The 16,145-nt window shown below is 41.0% G+C and overlaps 1 protein-coding gene across 1 annotated transcript in view; it reads right to left on the reverse strand.

Annotated features, from left to right (window-relative positions):
* Positions 1 to 16,145, reverse strand: part of CAMKMT (calmodulin-lysine N-methyltransferase) — a 288,183-nt gene that overhangs the window by 50,838 nt on the left and 221,200 nt on the right. The window contains exon 4 of the mRNA XM_063123984.1: positions 4,659 to 4,719. Coding sequence (XP_062980054.1) covers positions 4,659 to 4,719 — 61 coding nt within the window. The remainder of the gene's footprint in view (positions 1 to 4,658; positions 4,720 to 16,145) is intronic.

Below are 16,145 nucleotides of genomic sequence, written 5' to 3' on the forward strand. Positions count from 1 at the left end.
CAATAATGGAAGCGAAAGCTTCCAGTATTCTTTTTGTGACTATGCTGAGGCTTATTGTGTCCAGATACAGCCAGTCTGTAATTACTTCACAGGAACACTTGAATTTCTGACTATTATGAGATAAAATGTAAGCATATCAAATACTACTAAAATGCACTATTTTAAAAAAAGAATATTGAAGCAGGCCATTGAAACTTGCTGGTAATCTTGCCAATGAACACTGCTAAATTCTCCCCTGCTCCACCACTACTGAAACCTGACATCTCATCCCTGGCACATGGCTCATTTATTCTGGCCATCTGAGAAAGAAGAAAAAAATACCCTTTAAAATTAAATGCTAGGCAGGTTTTCAAGTACGCAAAATAAATGCATGAACACAATGAAATTATTATTATTATTATTATTATTTAAAAAACAAAAAAGTAAATTTGTTATTTAAATTCTCACAATATTCTACAGGTTGTATTTATTATCTTTTAAAAATAATAATAATGAGTAGTTAGGCAAAAAAACTTTAAATGCTTATTTTTCATGTAAATGTTTCTTGTTCTGTACAATACTATTTAGGAAATATATATTCCCAATGAGTTATTTTATTTAAAGCATATTATTGAAAACCTTCATGTAAATAAGTATATACTTACAGATAATAGAGACTGTTAAACCATACCCTATTAGCATAAACAGCTCTTTGGAAACAATTGTAGTCTTTTCAGTAATATGTAATTTGGCGAACTTTATAAAATGAGTATTAACTATGGAAGTCCTCACCAAAACTGGGCAGGGCACATTTTTTTGTATACAACAGAAATTAATGCCTGCTAAAGCCAACAGAAACCTTGGCTTTTCATCAGACTTCACATTTTTTTGAGTAGCTAGGTTGAACTACCAAGGAAGTATCAGGCACTGCATTTTGGGAGACGAGCTCATTTGAAGTCCTTCAGCATAATAGCTTCATTTCCACATCCGTAAAATGAGAACCATGGCTATGAGATAAGGGTTGAAAGCTTTATATTGAAAGGGGCTTTCTCTTATGAAGACAGGAATTATTCATGTGCACAACTAGAAAATCCACATGTGGACACCAAACTTTTCTCATTGTACAAGGGCTTCCTGTTCTCTTCAAACTACTGTGTATGCATGCATTGCTTCATGAGTTTCGGATTATGCTCAAGGGTATTAGGTAAGGTGGGAAGGGGAGATATTCCCAACGAGGTTCAAAAGGTTGCCCTTGGACATATTTTGGGTACATATTCCCTTATTAATGCAGCCCAAAATGCTCCCTATACCAGGGGAAGTGGAGAGAAAGCATACAGAAGGGATTGATAATGTACCTATTTTGCATGTAAAAGGCTCTAGTTTCAATATTAGAAATCTCCAGATAGGACAGAGAAAGACTCCTATCTTATACTTGAGAGAGCCACTGTCGGTCAACATAGACCAGCTTTACCCAATCTGGTAACTTCCCGATGCTTTAGACATAACTTCTAGCATTCCTGACCATTGACCATTGTGGCTGGGTATAATGCCAATTTATTTATTTCCATTTCATATTTTATTTATACCATAAATATCTGCCCAAAAATGGCTTTGGAGTTGAAATCCAAAACAGATGGAGGACACCAGGTTGAGGAAGGTTGGTAGAGGCAGTATTGAGCTAAATGGACCAATGGTCTGACATGGTATGGGGCTGTTTTCTAAGTTCCTAGAATCTCTTGCACTTGATGTCAGGGTTGGGGGTACAAACAAACAAATAAGCAAACGTGTGTGAAGCATTTTGCATGCTTGGAAGGTATCTTAGGCACAACAATTTTGTAAAGTCCAGTTATGGACTATCTCAGCCCTGCTCAAGGTATCTGTTAATTGATAGTTAGTAAAGGTAAAACAGATAATACAATAGTCTATACACCAGCTCCAAACACATGTGTCACCTAGGTTGCTCAGTTCTTATATAGTAGTGATATTGTCTATTACGGGTATGCTACCTTGCCCCTCAAAAGGCTTAGAAAGGGCACCAGTGTTCTGTGAATTGAAGTAATTTTCAGGTAACTGATGTAAGTCATCCGTTCCAGGTCTGTCCATGTTTCACTGATGGTATGGACCGAAGAATGAGCTGCACATCCCCATGAGAATGCATACTTATATGAAACCACTGGGAGAGATTGTTTGCAGCTTTGGAGTAAAGTGCCACCTATGTGCTGATGACACCCAACTCTATTACTCTTTGTCACCTAGCAGTTGAAACCTTTGAATGTTGCCTGAGTTTGATAATGGACTGAATGAGGGTGAACAAGCTGAGGCCAAACCCAAACAAGACAGAGGTGTTGTTTGTCAGTAGAAAGCCCGACTTGGCGATTTGGATTTGACCTGTCCTGGAGGATCCAGTTGGTAGCTTGGGATTGCTCCATGACCGTACACTGTCCCTGGATCTTTATAAGGCAGTGGTGGCAAAGACTGTGTTTGCACTATTATGCTTGGTGTGCTACCTACAAACCTTTCTGAGTTGGTCTGACTTGGCAATATTTATCCATGCTTTGGTTACATCACAATTAAACTATTGCAATGCACTTTATGCAGGGCTTACTCCTGAAGAATGTCCAGAAGCTTCAATTGGTGCAAAATGCAGCAGTTAAGTATTGGGGCCATATTAATCTGTCTTGAAAGACTTGCATTGGTCGCCAATTGCTCTCCAGGAGCAATTCAAGATGTTGGTTTTAACTTTCAAACCCCTAAATGCCTTAGGGCTTGGCTATCTAAAGGACTGCATGTTTCGCTATGAGCCTGTCTGATAACATCGACCATGGTAGTTGGGATAACCCCAGTCTTACTGGTTTGTAGCAGCTTCATCCTTACTGCTCTTAATAATTTGAAAAGATGTTGCTGCTGATGATTTAGTGCCAAGCTTTTAAAGCCCTAAACGGTTTGGGGCCAGGTTATCTGAAGGAACACCTCCTCCCATATGTACCTGCCTGGACCTTAAGATCTTCTACAGGAGCCCTTCTCCGTGAGCCCCTGCCAAAGGAAGTGAGGCAGGTGGCTACTAGGAGGAGGGCTTTCTCCGCTGTGGCACCCCGGTTGTGGAACGAGCTCCCCAGAGAGGTCCGCCTGGCGCCTACACTGTACTGCTTTCGTCGCCAGCTGAAGACCTTTTTATTCACTCAGTATTTTAACACTTAATTTTAACTTAAATTTAAATTTTACTGTTTTAACTCTGTATTTTAATCTTATATCAACTTTGCTGTGTGGTTTTATCCTAGTTGTGCTTTTTATACTGTATTTCGTAATTGTGTTTTAACCTGTTGGGTGTTTTACTGTGGTTTTAATTTTTGTGAACCGCCCAGAGAGCTTCGGCTATTGGGCGGTATAAAAATGTAATAAATAAATAAATAAATAAATAAAGCTGAACATTCTCAAAGAACTTCTGTTTTGAAACTGGGTTGGAGTGAAAATTGTGGAGGTCCCAATTTGGGGGGGGGGACTTCAGGTTGTGTGGAAAAGTATGAAAGGTTTGGGGGCTTACTCTAGCAGAGGCACAGTGGTCTTTTTCTGCCACCTGTTGCAGTAGGAGCAACAGAGCTCTTATTGATGGCTGCCAGCTACCATTTTTTCCACCCAGAATGCCCAGACATAGTACCATTCTGGGGCATTCTGGGGGGAAATGGAGCTGAAAAGAAAACATTATTAAAGAAGAAAATACTACTGTGTCACTGCCATCACCTATGGTAAGCCCCCAAACCTCTCAAATGTTTCCACACCATGCCATGAAACAAATAATCAAACCCCCTTCTCCCAATCCCATCCCAAATTTGCCACCAGTAAACGGGACAATTAATTGGGAGTAGCATTTTTGTTCAATCCTATGCTGCACAGCAAGAGAGGTAGCATTAATCATTTTGCCTTGGCAACAGGGATAAATTCTCCTGCCCCAGGGGAAAACATCTTCACGTTTTGCAGCTCCCCTGAAAAACCACTGAAGGGGAAGAGCGCATGCATTGCAAATGGCTGCAGCAATTGTCCTGCTTCTTTTTCAGTTCAGAACTATCTTACAACTCAATTCTTTCTCAGTGTCCCTGAGCAACAGATCTTCTATGTTTCCACCGAGTGTAAATTTCTGAATTCCACCAAGGGCAAGAAATGTGGTCTTTTATGTTTTCTATATTGTACCATGTCTAGATGAGAGGTCTGGTAGCCTATGATGCCTGCGTATGAAAAATACACAGTTTCACAATGGCAGAAAACATACAGAGATACTCTGAAATACTCGAGTGCCAGAGCTCTGCTTTAAAAATATGACCCACCTTCCCAGACAACACTTTGCTGACGTTCAGAATAGAAGTCAGAGTAAAGGATGCCTTTATTTTTTTTCCCCTGACCTTCACAATCAGTGCTGATCGATCGGCGCCTCACTTTTGTTTCCCAAAAATCAAAGTGAAATAAAACGCCTTGAGTGGAAATCAAAAGTCTTTGACATATACCAGAAAGCTTGCTGTGCAATATTAGTACCCAACGGCAGCTCCAAATTCTTTGTTAAGAGCAACACGCTTTCACCTTGAACTTTTAAAAACTCAATCTGATGACTTAAATCATAGCAATCTCTACTATGCAAATATAATAAAACTAATGGATTGGAAAGGGTCTTTCCTGGGTTGTTTTTGTACCTGAAAATTTCATGGTGCTTGAGGCAGTAGTAAGCTAGTACTTCTTCAGAAGGCCAGATACCTATTAGAAACAAAACAAAACAGAATAAGGGTCACTTATAAAGAACAATCTCTCTTAATATTTTGAAGACACAGTTTTAAATTTGCTCAAAGTAATCTTTTGCTTCATTTTAAAACACATACCAGAAAGTAAGATGTATTATTGGTGTTCTTCTCAATAACGTTGCTAGGGGTGAATGCATTTCCCCAGCATGAGTGCATTTCTCCAGTTCAGTTCCATTATTGTTTCATAGCTTTGCTCCACCCTGTTTCTTTCCCCACTCCGAATTCTACTTTAACTAATAATAATAATAATAATAATCTAAAATTAATTACTTTAACTCACCTGAGCCTTTTTGTTCTCTGTGCATTATCAATGTACACATATGCATTGATAAAACACTACAACAAAGAGCAGTAATAATGAGATTGTATGTATAGTTACATCAAGGTCCCCTATGAGCATTGTGTTACTGATGCGCACACACTTACTCCTGCACATTAATAAAACACCAGGCAAAACATATCCTAATATAATGCAGTGATTACACAGTCACATCAAGATTGTTTCCCCAGCCAAGTCAATACACAACTATACATGAACACTGGCAAAGCACCACACAGAAAAGAACTTGATGCACTCATATCTGCAATCACATTAAGAATTTGCAGTATTTACAAATTTGCAGAATTTCATTAATATTAAAGAGGGAGGAAGACAAGAATGAACTCAAGGAAACAAAAGCTGTGGCAAACTGTGAATGTAGAAAATGAGGAAAACACACAACACAAAACAGAATAATGGAAGATGTACGTTAGGGCAAAAAATCCCCACTTCAAGTGTAACCTCATGGGATCTGAGCTAGCAGTGACTGACCAAGAAAGAGATCTTGGGGTTGTGGTGGTCACTGTAAAGAAGGCAAACTCCATGTTAGGCATAATTAGAAAAGGAGACATTTTTGTCCCTCTCTCATAATTCGAGAACTCAGGGTCATCCCATGAAGCTGATTGGTAGGAGATTCAGGACAGATAAAAGGAAGTACTTCTTTATACAGTGCATAGTTAAACTATGGAATTCACTACCACAAGATGTAGTGATGGCCACCAATTTGGATGGCTTTAAAAAGGGGTTGAATAAATTCCTGGAGGAGAAGACTATCATTGATAACTGGTCGTTATGGCTATGTGCTACCTCCAGAATCCGAGGCAATAAACCTATATACACCAGTTGCTAGGGAATATGGGTGGGATTGTGCTGTTGCACCTGTGTCTGGCCTATAGGTTCCTGGTTGGCCACTGTGTGGACAGAGTGATGGACTAGATGGACCCTTGGTCTGATCAAGCATGACTCTTATGTTCTTTTGACTATATCATTCAGAATTGCACCATATGGATAAAAATTTGAATAGGGAGAACCTCAGAAGCATTTCTATGTATATAACTATGCATTTTATTAGGATGCCAATGGTTATGTCAAAATCTCCAACTGTACTTGTTTACAGGTCTCCACAGTCATATTTTCATATGTATCTAATATGTACATCCTACTTGCTCACTACATTGCACAGAATGGTAAGTCGAAGATTCTTGAGAATCCTGGCTTACCATGAACAAGTTATGTGCTAGTACATGCACCCCATTCAATCCCACTTGGCTCCTTCCACTAACACAAGTGGGTAAGCAAACCAGAAATGATCTGCTGAACATGTTGTCTGAACCCAGGATATTGGCTTGTTGCTCCTAAACAAGCCAAGCTTCATAATGAAGAACACATCTTTGTTTATGATTCTAGCTTTTAAAGAGAGTCAGGAACCTGAGTTGAGATGAAATTCTAAGTAAAACAGTTCTACCTAGCGGAGTTAGGTAGAAGTGAATGGGCTGTGTGCACCAGCATGCAGCTTTTCATGGTAAGCCAGAGTTCTCCAGCATCCTGGGTTACTGTTCTTTGTGAACATGGCTATTTCATGGTGGCTGGGGTTAGGGAACTCTTCATCAAATTGTTATATTGCTATGAGGGTCACTGAGTGTCCCTGGGCACTCTCTTGGGCTAACTTACCTGACAGAGCTGTTTTGTGGTTAAATTGTACTCAGTACTCCAAGGACGAAGGGAGACATACCACTGTAACAAAACAGACACCAATTTGTACCTGGTCAAGAAATCCTGTTAGCATTTATGTCAGGATTGTGACCTATGAAACATAGTTCAAATCTCATCTCTGTTGCCGAATAACTGTGCTCACATGTGCACCTTGAAGACCAAGTTTCATATGTATACAAAACATAGGACCAAAAAGTGGTCTGCACAGAGCAGATTTCTGAACTTTGTTCTCATTCAAATGGGGAATAACTATTTCTAAATTTGGGGGACTTAGCTCAGACGCACTTAATTTGAGGGAAACCACTCACACACTCTTGTTAATCCAAAACAAAGCTCCCTTCCTGAACTCTGAAAATAATACCATTGACCTCAAGAACAACAACTCATATGTTGAACACAAGCCCCCACAAGGCTCCAAAAGGAACTCAAGGAGCTGACAGGCAGACTTGTGTCGCATATAGATCCTGGCCCTGGGTTCACTAGGTGCTTTACCAGGAGGGTAAAGCCTTCTCTCCCTGGGTTTGCAAGTCAAATGGATCTCTTTCAGTAAATAAGGCAGTTCTGAACAAAAGCATAAGGGACTACTGGACCAGTGACTGTGGGCTTGACACTAGGGTAGAAATGTATTCTAGAAAAGAGTCATGAGGAGCAATATGAAAAGCCCAACTGATCCCCACCTTGTTGATTTGAAGTTAAGACAAATCAACAAGATGGATGTCCAAGCCAAACGAACTGTGATTACTCAAACTCCAAGCCACTTATAGGCTGCATTCAGATAACACGATAGTCAACGGTGGTGTAATAATCAACTCAGCAGTTATTGAGGATATCTAGAGGATACTTCCCATACAACATGATAATAATCAACCATGGTGTGGATTAGGATCAACACTGAATTGACTATTAGTCCACACTGAGTTGACTCACTCATCCCCCACCCTCTCTCCCCCTCAGTCCTCCCACTAGTATCCCATCAGCCTTTTCTGCCAAAAAACTATCCTGCTGGCTGGACTAGAGTGGCAGCCACTTTGACCACTCTTGCCTTGTGACTCTGTGGCTGACAAAACAACCAACAGTGGCCAGGGAAATAGCCAACAGTACCCTCCACACAGCACAAAAACCAACAGTGGTTCAAACAGCCAACTCTGCACAGTGTTGTCGTTTGTGTTGGTTATTTCAGCCAAATAACCAACCATTGGTTAAAACACTCCCTCCACACAACATGATAAGCCATGGTGGCTTAAATAACCAACCATCAACTATTTAAACCACCATTGGTTATTGTGTTGTCTGAACCCAGTCATAGAGTTTTTCACAAAGAATACAAATGCTTGATTGTTCAGAGGCTGGACTCAAGCTGGGTCAGCACAAAGGCGACAAAGACTTGCTTCTGACACCTGAATAGATGGTGAATGGAGGTTCCCTATCTCTTGATTAATTTTACATCTGGCTAGCTATTTTGTGTAGTCTAGACCAGAATTCAGAATAAAAGGAGTCATTAAGGGTTCTTCAAACAGGATTCCTTGGGCTTTGACCTTGTTGAACTGGTAGGCAGGTAGGTGAGGATGCTTCAGGATTTGGTCATTTTTCCCACCAGGGCTTTGTATTGACCAGTTCAAAAGGTAACCTGATGGATAGTCCGCTGGGTGTGAAAGGGCAATTATGCAGGCATTTCCAGGAGTTCCCCCATGATAGGAAGACCCTCCATTTAATTAAATCAATGTGCAGCTACATATTCAGGGTGGCTCTTCACTATGAAGCATTCCAGAGCCTAATTATTCTTGGCAATAATTCCAGCCCTGCCTCCTGAAACAAAATGGATTCCAGAGCCAAGGTGTCAAGACAATATATTGACCCTGTTCAGATGACATGCTAAGCCATGGTGTGGCTAAGTGTGTTGTGTGAACCATGCCTTAGCATGTCGTATGATAGGGTGACCATATGAAAAGGAGGACAGGGCTCCTGTATCTTTAACAGTTGTAGTGAAATTCCCTTTTCTATGCAACTGTTAAAGATACAGGAGCCCTGTCCTCCTTTTCATATGGTCACCCTATCGTATGAACCATTCCTAACTATGGCGGCTACATACTGTAATCGCAGTTTAAACATGCTCACTAAGCATTTGCTGCAGAAAGGTTAGCAGCCTAATCATGGCTTAGCATATTGTCTGATCAGGCACCTAAGAAATCCCAAGGCATGAACAGAAAGCCAGCATGTCTGAAGCTCCTCTGTAACAACTCACTCACCAGATGGACTTAAGCAAGACACTGGTCTGATCTTACTGCATCAGCAACATACCTGTACAGGACCTTGTCACTTCTGTATTCTGCACAGTGCCTAACACATTCTTAATGCTAAAAGAATCTTAAATGGTAGCCACACAAGCAGCAACAGGATGGACCTTTGGAAATAAGAGCTAAAAGGCTCTTCCTATGAGTGCTATTAATTCATTATTAGCCCATAGTTGAACTTGGGAGCCTTCTGGAGCTTTCCATTTGCATGGATGAGCACAAGGAGACAATCATTCTTGTGCATCCAGAGGATGGTGCTAATGCTGCACATTTGTTAGCTAAAGGGCAATCTTCATTAGCCATGGTATCATTAGGATTTAAATTATATCCTCTATGGCCTGCAGCCAGCAGAAAGGGATAATCCATAGACACTCGTGCAGTATGTTAGATCAGAGTCACATAATGGTAATGCTTTGCAGGAATTCCAGAGAAGTAAACTGACTTCCATTAGTTTCCCACACACAAGGAGAGCTTTTGAGAATCATTTCCTTCAAGAGGAAGGATTATTCCTGTCATACATCAACAAAGATGATGGGACATTCCTAACTTTTAATTTGGAGGTACTGCCCCTTTCCCCTAGACTATTCAGGAAGACGTACGTGTGTGTGTGTGTGTGTGTGTGTGTGTGTGTGTGTGTGTGTGTGTGTGAGAGAGAGAGAGAGAGAGAGAGAGAGAGAGAGAGAGTAGATTTGTACCTAAACATACCAACATGTGGCCTTCCTGAGATCCATCTCTATGCCAGCACAGAGTCAAAAGCGTAAAAGAACAACACCCCCCCAAAGAGGTATGATGTAGAGTGGGATCGCTTCCACTACACTACGTCAGAAAACACTTCTCATTGGCCTAGCCCTGTTTTGCCTTGGAATGCTGGTCCATTTGACGCCACAAGTTCCTCTGCTTACTTTGGCTCAGCCTTTCTGCAGCTTCCATAAAATGAAGCAGGATGAGGTTGCTGTAGTACTGAGCCGAAAATAGTCAGCTCAAATTTGTGTATGAGATGTGCACATGTGTGGAAAAAAGAAGAAGGAAGAAGTCATACTGCTTTATTTTCTCTTCCAAGGAATGCTTTCCTGGCCGCTGCTACCCCACCCCAGCATCTGGGAACAACACTGTGTCATCAGTTTTCAAAAATGTATAAAAACTTAAATACAAACTACCTTTAGACATGATATCCCATTTCTATGCTATGTCTGTTTAAAACTGCGTAAAATCATTTTCTCTCAAGGGCAATATTTAAATATTGAAGTTTGTGAAAAGGATATTGTGCACCACCATGCAATTGGAAAAAACTGCTCTGCTTTGTTGATGCAGTCTTTCCCTCCTAAGTGCAAGCAACATTACATCACAAGGTTGAAAGTTTTTGTAATTGGTCAGAGGAACTGCAAAGAGGTCAGAGAGGTCTGCTTGGTGCCTACACTGCATTCCTTTCGTCGCCAGCTGAAGACATTTTTATTCTCTCCGTATTTTAACACTTAATTTTAACTTAAATTTAAATTTTACTGTTCTAATTCTGTATTTTAATCTTATATCAATTTCTGCTGCGTGGTTTTATCCTGGTTGTGCTTTTTATACTGTATTTTGTATTTGTGTTTTTAAACTGTTGGTTGTATTATTATGGTTTTATTTTTTGTGAACCGCCCAGAGAGCTTTGGCTATTGGGCGGTATAAAAACGTAATAAATAAAATAAAAATAAAATAAATAAAAGCCTCCAAGCCAGGAACCAAACAGTGCTAGGGGTAGTTGGATTGTTTGGAGTGTGTGTTACCCCCGCAACCAGGTCTGCCTGAGATCCGTCCAGGCTTGGCTGATTGCAGTGGCATAAAATAGAGTCACATCAATGCATGGGAATATACCCTACGTCAGGGTTGGGGAACCTCTTTCGGCCTGAAAAACAATTCAGTTTCAAATAAGCTCTGGGGGGAGGGGGGCTGCATCCCAGTGGTGGGAGGGCCAAATGCCAAAGAGCCAAAATACCAAGTATAAAGTTCTTACGGCCAGTAACTAAGCCTTAGGAGAGGCATTCAACCTTTTAGAATGGGGTGGTGGGGTGCTAACTGCACAGAAGTTGGGAAACCACCAACCATCACTGGTTGGGGGAAGAGGGGTGGGGCCAGGGGAAGGGGGCATGAGTTCCCCATATGGCTGGATTTGGCCCTGGCCCTGAGGTTCCCACCTCGACTCTGCGTGCTTAAAAGCAGGACCTTTTTCAGCTGAAACCCATCAAAGTGATTCATGTTTCGTGAAGATGTGGCTAATTTAGAACCACCTGCAATTTTATTCAACAAGTATTTCTTAATTAAATCAACAAGCCAAATCCCATTTCTCAGTTATGCCATAAAAGACTAACCTTTGCAAGAGAGACCTTAAGCTTTGGAATTTCTCTCCCTCTTTTAAATGAAGATACATTCAACCTAGTCTTTGAATGAAGGGTGAGTTACCTGACCTTTTATTAGGGAGCAATATTTCATGCTCCTGATGCAATACAACATTAGCACTCAGCTCCCTGGTAGCAACAGCTGCTTATACCATCCATTGGGAAAATTCTAGGCATAGTCCTCTGAATCCACACAATTCAATCAGCCACCAGCTACTCTCACTGCACCTTTCTACTATCCTTTAGGACTACAAAGTACCACGTCAGTATTAATTCCAGACACTGGCAACTAAAAAGAACAGTGGTCAAAGGGCTTTCACAAACTGAGTTCTCAAGAATGGAAGGACATAGTGCTACCCACTAAAGCATTAAGCCAACAGCAAGAATACCTTTGTTAATTTTAGTAAAAGGAAAAGCTTCTCTTGCTTGAACAGGTAGGTAATCCTCTTTGATGGCTTTCAAAATAGGGATAAGCTTAACAATCCATGTGGAGGAGTTTGCACTTTGACTTCTACTCCCTTGTATTGACCTATATTTTTGTAATATGCAGAGATGTAATACTGTATAACTATATATCAAGATCCTGCTTGGATGAAAATCTTGCTTCACTATAAACACTGGGTGCAGTCCTGTGTATATTAAGCTTTTTAAAGTCCTATTGGAATTAGTGGGAGAACTTCAGCTCTTGCCTATTGTAATCACTGCATTTTGAATAGATTGGACCTAGTGGCCCCAATCCTGATAAAAGTTGGTTTTCTTCATATCCTTCCTTTGTCATAAACCCGTAGGTCTCATAGCCTGTGTGTAACTGCAATAATTACATATTCTTCACCTTACCCCTGCCTCCATTTCACTTTTCTCCATCTGTTGTCTCCTTTGTGTCATGTTTCTAGATGGGAAGATTGCAATCATGAAAGCCAGCTAAGAAAGGCATTAAATAAATAAATAAATAAATAAATAAATAAATAAATCCAATTGGGGCAAGGGCCTTTCTATTCATTGTTTGTAAAATGTAAAATGCCATGCAAATACATGGCACCAGATGAATAAATAACAACAACAACTACAAGCAAAACTAGATGTTTTAAGGGAAAAGTGGGGTTCTCACTCACAACCATGTGTTTTCTTCCTAAGACTAAGGCATGGGTTGGAGGAAGGAATATGCAGGGGACAAATGGTAGCTGAGAGGAGGTGCTTAATTCTTCCTCCAACTGCAGATCTTCGTCTGCAGTTACCCCCTCCCAGTTTAGGGAAGGGGTTTTGTAGAGGAGCATCAGCAGTCACAAGAGGAGTCAAGTACTAATCCTTCTAACCAGCTGGTCCTCCTGTCTGTGCCAGTGTCAGCACAAGTGCTTCCACCGCCTGAGTTAGGAGAGCAGATGCACAGCCACCACCCGTCGCTGTCCCCACCGTGTCTGTCTCCCCTCACCCCGTCACGTTCATCCGTAGTTTGGGGGTACTCTTGGATCCAGAACTGTCACTTGAGGCACAGGTGAACTCAGTGGCAAAGAGCACCTTTTATCAGCTTAGGCTGATATACCAACTGCGCCCTTATCGGGACAGAGATAGCCTAGCTACAGTTATCCATGCTCTGATAACCTCTCGTTTGGATTACTGCAATGCGTTATACGTGGGGCTGCCTTTGAAAACGGTCCGGAAACTTCAACTGGTACAAAACAGGGCAGCACGGTTACTAACAGGGACTGGCCAACGAGACCACATCATGCCAGTCCTTTCCAGCTTCATTGGCTGCCAGTCCAGGTCCGGGCCTGATTCAAAGTTCTGGTACTAGCATTCAAAGCCCTAAACGGCTTGGGGCCAGGTTATTTGAAGGAACGCTTCCTCCCATATGTACCTGCCCAGACCTTAAGATCATCCACAGGGGTCTTTCTCAGTGAGCCCCTGCCAAAGGAAGTTAGGCAGGTGGCTACTAGGAGGAGGACTTTCTCCACTGTGGCACGCCAGCTGTGGAATGAGCTCCCCATAGAGGTCCACCTGGCACCTACACTGCACTCCTTTTGTCGCCAGCTGAAGACCTTTTTATTCTCTCAGAAGTTTAACACCTAATTTTTAACTTACACTTAAATTTTACTGTTTTAATCCTGTATTTTAATCTTATATCAATTTCTGCAGTGTGGTTTTATCTTGGTTGTGCTTTTTATACTGTATTTTGTATTTGTATTTTTAGATTGTTGGTTGTTTTATTATGTTCTTCGTGGTTTTAATTTTTGTGAACCGCCCAGAGAGCTTCGGCTATTGCATGGTATAAAAATGTAATAAATAAATAAATAAATACTGTCTTTTCAGTTCACACATATTTGCAAAACATCAGAGTTTTACTCAGAAAGTCTATTCTGGCTTGAGATCATTGTTTGAATCTTTAACACAATTCTGTGGCATACAGAAATATTCATGGCTCTTTTCACAATGCAGGACATCTGCTCAATGCTTTCTTTGTTTCATGCTTGGAATTGTTCTGGAATACATCTGGAACATCATAGAACTTCTTTTGCAGCTCGTTGCAGGAGTCACTGGCATCTGGAATCTTTGACACTCAGAGCCTCGAACACTTCCTCTGGCTGCATCCCTAATTGTTGTTCATCAGGTCAGCTTCTTCATGGAGCAGAAGTACCTGGAAACAATGTCTGAGCACTGCATCAGCACTCTCTCGGGTTTCTTGGTGACTTAAAACTCTGGTAGCATTGGGCGAAGACACTTATCATGGAGCTGGAGATGAGATCATGTTCAGATGTCTGTTGAAACCCATCTTCTTCATCTCTTTTGTGAGAATTGTAGAAACACATCTTCAGTCGCATCCAGTCACTGCAACACAGACTATTCAAGGTAGTCAGGCATCTTTCTTGATGACAGGATAAGCTTTTAAACAAGTTTGCTTCACTCTCTAAAAGTTTGTATTGTTCATGTTTCTTGAATAGCTGGTATCTTCATGTCCTTCTAGTGCTGAACTAACTATTTTAATGTGTTCTTCTTTTGTTATGTGTATATGTGCATGTCTGTGTTAAGATTTTTGTTTGTGCACTCCGCGCTTACCTTGAAGGTGTTATCCAAATCAGAAGAAACAACAGGAACATGGCAATGCACTTGAATCAAATCTATTTGGTTGCTATCTATTTGATTGATCCTTTTTTTCTGGACAGTTCAGATCTCCTTGATCTGTTCTATTTTAGAAAATTAAGCAAAACAAAACATAACATAATCACTGTAGAATACTGGTGATTATGTCCACTTGAAAGAATTCAAAACATTTTGCTAGTTAAGTGGAATCACACGAAGAATGCTTGATCACATTAATTTTCGATTCCAAAAACTTCAACTTAGCGTCACTGAAGCAACACTAAAGATCTATATGTGTACCTGGAGGAGAAGGCTATCAATAGCTACTAGTCCTGATGGCTAAATGCTACCTCCAGTATCAAAGGCAGTAAGCCTATGTACATCAGCTGCTGGGGAACATGGTCAGGAGAGTGCTATTGCACTCATGTCCTGCTTGTGGGTCTCCTGTCAACACTGGTTGGTCACTGTGTGAACAGAATGCTGGACCTTTGGTCTGATCCAGCAGGGCTCTTTTTATGTTCGTATGTATCCTAAGCAATATGTACCCTAAATACTTCTACATGTCTCTGGAGGCATTTCCGTTTCCAAATGCAGGCAGGTGACGTGTATAATATTACTCATAAGGATCATCTGACTTTCAGGAGCAGCTCAGGTTTAAATGTTTTTACACTTAGGTGCTGGCCTGAGAAGTGAGTTGTAATGTTGCCAGGTGTTTGATAAGTGCGGTGTAAAAAATAAAATACTGTGGCTGACTATGGCTTCTTCCTTTTAAAAGATTGTGCTTTATAAGTTAGCCGCTCTGCTCAGGCAGACTGACTCCTTCCCTTCCTGCCATTATTTGACTGAAGCCATAGAGAAAAACATTGTCTTTGCAAGACTGGTTGCTCAGACCACACACAAACAGCTTTGGCATTGAAATAATGTAGGGTGACCATATGAAAAGGAGGACAGGGCTCCTGTATCTTTAACAGTTGCATAGAAAAGGGAATTTCAGCAGGTGTCATTTGTTTGTATATATGGAGAAACTGATGAAATTCCCTCTTCATCACAACAGTTAAAGCTGCAGGAGCTATCCTAGAGTGACCAGGTTTAAAAGCGGTCAGGGCACCTGCAGCTTTAACTGTTGTGATGAAGAGGGAATTTCAACAGGTTCCCCATATATACAAATGACACCTGCTGAAATTTCCTTTTCACTACAACTGTTAAAGATACAGGAGCCCTGTCCTCCTTTTCATATGGTCACCCTAAATAATGTCCTCTCTGAATCATGTGCCATGTGAACTTAATGTAAATATTAGACTTATCACACAAGTAGGACAACATGCCACACTATCACAGCATTCCTGAGGTAAAAAGCAGGAGACTCAACACATCACTCGCGCAGATACTTAATGGAAAAAAGGAAAGACATACCACACACCACACGATAAGTGTTAACATTTAGACTGGGCCTCGGTTTTCAGGGGATAGAGTAGGCTGAGGTTGGGAGGGCTGGCTTGTTTAGGTGGGAATTGGTGCATGCACAGAAGTCTTATAATGACCCCCCTTTGGATGCCACTTAATGTAAAAAAAACCCAATTAACAGAGTAGAACTCTAGAATCTTAAACA

Source organism: Elgaria multicarinata, chromosome 4 (assembly GCF_023053635.1).
Source record: "Elgaria multicarinata webbii isolate HBS135686 ecotype San Diego chromosome 4, rElgMul1.1.pri, whole genome shotgun sequence".
Lineage (NCBI taxonomy): Eukaryota > Metazoa > Chordata > Lepidosauria > Squamata > Anguidae > Elgaria > Elgaria multicarinata.